At 32.4% G+C, this 4,667-nt stretch overlaps 1 protein-coding gene across 1 annotated transcript; it reads right to left on the bottom strand.

Moving 5' to 3' along the window:
* Positions 1-1,701: 1,701 nt before the first annotated feature.
* Positions 1,702-2,157, bottom strand: LOC149132030 (protein ZBED11-like). Its single transcript, XM_089366098.1, has one exon. The coding sequence runs from the start codon at positions 2,155-2,157 to the stop codon at positions 1,702-1,704; it is 456 nt and encodes a 151-aa protein (XP_089222224.1).
* Between the last annotated feature and the right edge of the window lie 2,510 nt (positions 2,158-4,667).

A 4,667-nucleotide genomic window follows, 5' to 3' on the forward strand; every position in this document is an offset into this window, starting at 1 on the left:
AACATAGTGATGGATGAAATGGCACTAAGCATTTTCTCTGGTGTGGCAATGATTATGTCAGATTGTCACCTTAATACCAAATGAAAATATTAAATAATGATTAAAACATGATAATATATTGTTGTACAGATATGATAATTCATGAAAGATTGTAATGTTGTAATTACATTGAGACTGAAACATATTTTCCAGCATGTTATAGCAAATTTCAGTTATGGAGAAGAAAAAGTCTCTTGAATATCTTCTAAATGACAGCAAAATTGTCAAAAACTAGTGGTCCTTGGGAATTATTTGATGTTAATGACTTAGTTTCCATTGCAGAATCTGCTGTAAAACCGAATTTTAAGTTTTAAGACTCAATGTATAGATTTCAGTCAAAAGATTAAAATTAGGAAAATCTTAATAAGGTAATTTGATATATAGGAATGTGTTTTGTATTGTATATACTGTGTACTGAAGATATTGCTGGGATGTTCCAATAGACTGATAGAAAGCCAAGACTTCAGATACACAGGAATCCACGTACTGCTGAGATTATGCACTCAACATAATGAATAGCTCATGTTGTATCTTTAATAGCATCTGCCAATGTATGTAAGAGATACGGTTGCTATTATACAGACATGCTGAAAATGTGTAATGAAGCTAAGTGAAATAGTGTTGTTGCTGACAATGATAGATACAACAGGGCTAAAGAAAAAAAACAATAAGGTAAAATCTCAAAATTACATCCCAGACTGAAATCAGAAATCATAGACCCACCATAAATTCTTAGTGATAGTATAGGCAACATTAAAAAAATTATTATTATTAATGTCTACCTTAAATAAGAGTTTATAAAACTTCTTCAAATCACATCCTTGTGTTGTCCTAGATGCACTTTGCTTGAAATAAGATGGCAGGTACAGCCTTAATCACAGAGCTGACCTGGGGTTAGACAAAACTAGCAATGTTCTTATCAGTTCTATAATGTACAATAGCCCAGTTATACTTTTATTTTTTTAGAAAGTACACTAATTAAGTGCTAGATCAGGGATGGGGAACCTTTTTGTGCATGAAGGCCACCCTACAATTCACCATCTCTCGTAGAGACTGCATTGAACAAATTATTTGTCTTTTTTTAGTTATTTTATCACCTAAGTAATTTATTAGAAATCTAATAAAAGAAAGACAAGTGTGTAGAAATTGAAAGCATAACTTTTCAAATATTTTATTTAAGCAAGTAAGTACTTTAATACAAGTAGGTACCGAACATTGAGAATATAACATTTTCAAATATTTAATTAAGGCAAGAAGGTACTTTTTATATCAATTAATGACTTCTTTCAATTTGCTTTTTTTTGAGAAAGCATTTTGATATCAGGCTGTAACATAGTGGTTCTTAGTTTCAATTGGTCCTCCAAATGCTCATCTGTCAATTGCGTTCTCAGTGAATTCTTGATTTGTGTCAAGTAGGAGAATGTGGATTCACAACAGTATGTCAAAAGAAAAGCAGGAAATTAGTCGGTGTGCATGTTCACGAAGACAAGGATATTCTACTGCATTTTCCCAAATTTCGATGGGATTTTCTCTCTTGTCAAACAGAGATTTCAGGATATCATTATCAGTCATTTCAATAAGCTCCGTTTATAATTCTTCGGGTGCCTCTGATACATCGACTAAGTGAGGCTGAAAAGCAAGTTTCAGAATGATGTTATGTCTTTAAAAATCATTGAATCTTTCATTATATCCTTCTATTAATGATTCTAAAACTGACACGTATTCTTCAAAATATTCATAGATATCTTCTTCATTTTCACTCATTACCTTTATAAGTTGAGGAAAGTGTTCTTCTGAAAGTTTTGATTGAGCCAAAAGGAACTTGAAAAACGACAATTTTTTTCTAAATGTCCAGATGTTTTGACACATATCATAAGCACATTTGTTTCTGTCTTGCAACAAAATGTTTAACTCATTTTGTTTTGACATCACATCACATAAAAATGCAACATCTCTGTAAAAATTAAGATCTGGTAAATCACAATGTTTGTTGTTTTCTTTGAAAAAGTCAATTATTTGCCTTCGTAAAGACAAAATTTGGACCAATACTTTCCTTTGCAACAACCAGCGTACTTTTGAGTGATAAGGCAAATCCACATAAATTACTTCGTCATCCATCATCAGTACATTTCAAAATTGACGATGCTTCAGGACTCAAATATAGTTTACAATATTTATAACCTTCTGCAAAGTGTCATTTAAAATCACAAATTTTGCACAGAGATTTTGCTGATGTAAAATACAATGAAAAGAAATCAGTACATTTGGTTCTTTGATTACTCTTTTAAGATGTACAATAAATTCTTCATTTTCAGCCATCATAGCTGGAGCACCATCTGTACATACACTTACCAAATTAATAAAATTTAGTGTTACTTTATGACATTGCTCTTTGAAGTTGTTAAAAATATCCATCTCCCGTGTCCTTCCTTTAAGGGTGCCTAAAGCAAATAATTCATATAATTGAAAATCATCAGTTATAGCACAAATGAAATGCAATACTTGTGCTGAATCTGTGGAATCCAAAGCTACTGAGCAATATACATTTTCTTTTTGGATTACATTTTTCAGTTGCTCTGTTAACATTACAGGCCAATTCATGCTGTTGATCTGTATCAGTCCTTCTTGAAAGAGGCACCTCTTTATATTTGTTAACTTTATCGGGATCTATACATACTATCACTTCTCAAATACATTCCTTTATGAGTTCTACATCACTGAATGGCTTACCTTTTTTTTCCAAGCAAATATGCAACTTTATAGCTGGCTTCTGTCGTAGCATTCCCTTGATTCAACACAGATGGAAAAAATTGTCTTTGCCTTTGTTTTCCATCTTTCAATTTGTGCAATGCTATCTTTCAAGACTCACCGTCTAATTTGGCATATTTATTGTCTTTATGAAGAGCATAATGTTGCTGTTGATTGAATTTCTTAACCGTTACAACTGCGGTATCACAAAACAGGTAAGACATCTTGCCTCCATAAGACATCTTCCCATTCTCCATTGAGATCCTGTTTTCTTCTTTCAAAGTTCGTTTTAATTTTTTTGATAAAATTATGAGTTAAAAAGAAATGTATTTCTTCTGAAAAACCATAAAAAAATAAAAGTTTAATAATGAATTAGTAAAGCCGTCCGCACACTGACCCAAATAAAACAGTCTCAGACATGATAAACATGCATCCCAAACCATGTTTTCGGTTTTGACTTTAGCAATTGTTTCTACCATTTGAGACTGAATTATAGATTAGCAATAATTTTTTTTGTTTTTAATTAGTACTATTACTTATCATTACTTAATTGTTGCAGAAATAATGTTAAACATCGACGGTTTCTAACCTCACAAAATAAACGATAATTGTTGAAGTTATGATCAAGATACGACATACATGGTTTCGGATGCTGATTGACAGTGTCTTGTCTAAGACCGTTTCGTCTGAAGCAGTGTCCAGCTGGCTTAACAGAGTAGCAATGAATCATTGTGTCACTTATCAAGTCACAATGATACAAAGTAAGTCTGTTGAATTAACGCATGCATTGATGGATTTGCGGTTTCAAAATAAGGCTATAACTAACTCAGTCTCACAAAATAAGTCAGTATGAAGTTGGCCACGACTATGCAATTACTAAGTAAAGTCTGTAGCACAGATCACAATGAAAAGGTGGATGAGACAGGAACTCTTCGTGTATCATACATGAAGTCACTTACTCCCCCTTGGCTGCTGTAGCTGCCAAGGAAATATTACCTTTATATACTTGTTGCTTTGTTCATTAGGTTCAAACAAAAATGCTTCCAATCTCTGGGAATAACATCACTAAACACAGTTAAATTTCCTTTCGTCTATGTGCGTATTGTAAGTTTAGGGCATGTAATGATTTGAGACAAAAAATATTCAATCTCAAAAAAGAAAGAAAATATACCAATGGCCGCAGATGGTCACACTTGATGGCCTGGAAGGCTACAGCTTCCCCATCTCTGTGCTGGATCATGAGGTCTGTCTTAGTGGTTTTCTACAACATGTGATATGTGTAGGCTTGTTTAAATGATATATGTTTATAAACATAAAGGATATAAACTACATTCATTTTTATATCTTATCCATTTAATGCAGTTAGAGGATATAAATTTGTATTTAATAACCAAGCTTCCTTTAGATTAAATGAAACACTAATGTTTTTGGTGGAAGAATATACTAAGCAAATTATTTTAGTGAACTGAGGACCAAATGCAATGTTACCACTTTTCGGTTCATGACTTAGTTTGCCAAGACGACTTGCTGTTGTGAAGGAGTCTGTACAGTGTTTCTCGATCTGCTGGGAAAAACAGACAAATGAAGATGGTATTTACTATTTCAAATTAATATTACTGTTTTTCCTTTCTTTCTCATGAATGAATTCTCTCTCTAAAATGAAGAATATATTGGGAAGAATATATAGTGCTAGACAAACTTGTTCTTCAAAAAAAAAAAAAAAAAGCATGGGATGATTAATGCTAAAATATCTTTGATACTAGGTCTGCTGTATCAGAGCTGACATAAAGAACAACAGATAACGAATTTGTTTTGACAAGGGTTATAATCGAAATCCTTATGATGGTGGTTATTTCCCTTGAATTGAATTTCTTTATATA

Source organism: Octopus bimaculoides, chromosome 18 (genome assembly GCF_046866305.1).
Source record: "Octopus bimaculoides isolate indiv1 chromosome 18, ASM4686630v1, whole genome shotgun sequence".
NCBI classification, from domain to species: Eukaryota; Metazoa; Mollusca; class Cephalopoda; order Octopoda; family Octopodidae; genus Octopus; species Octopus bimaculoides.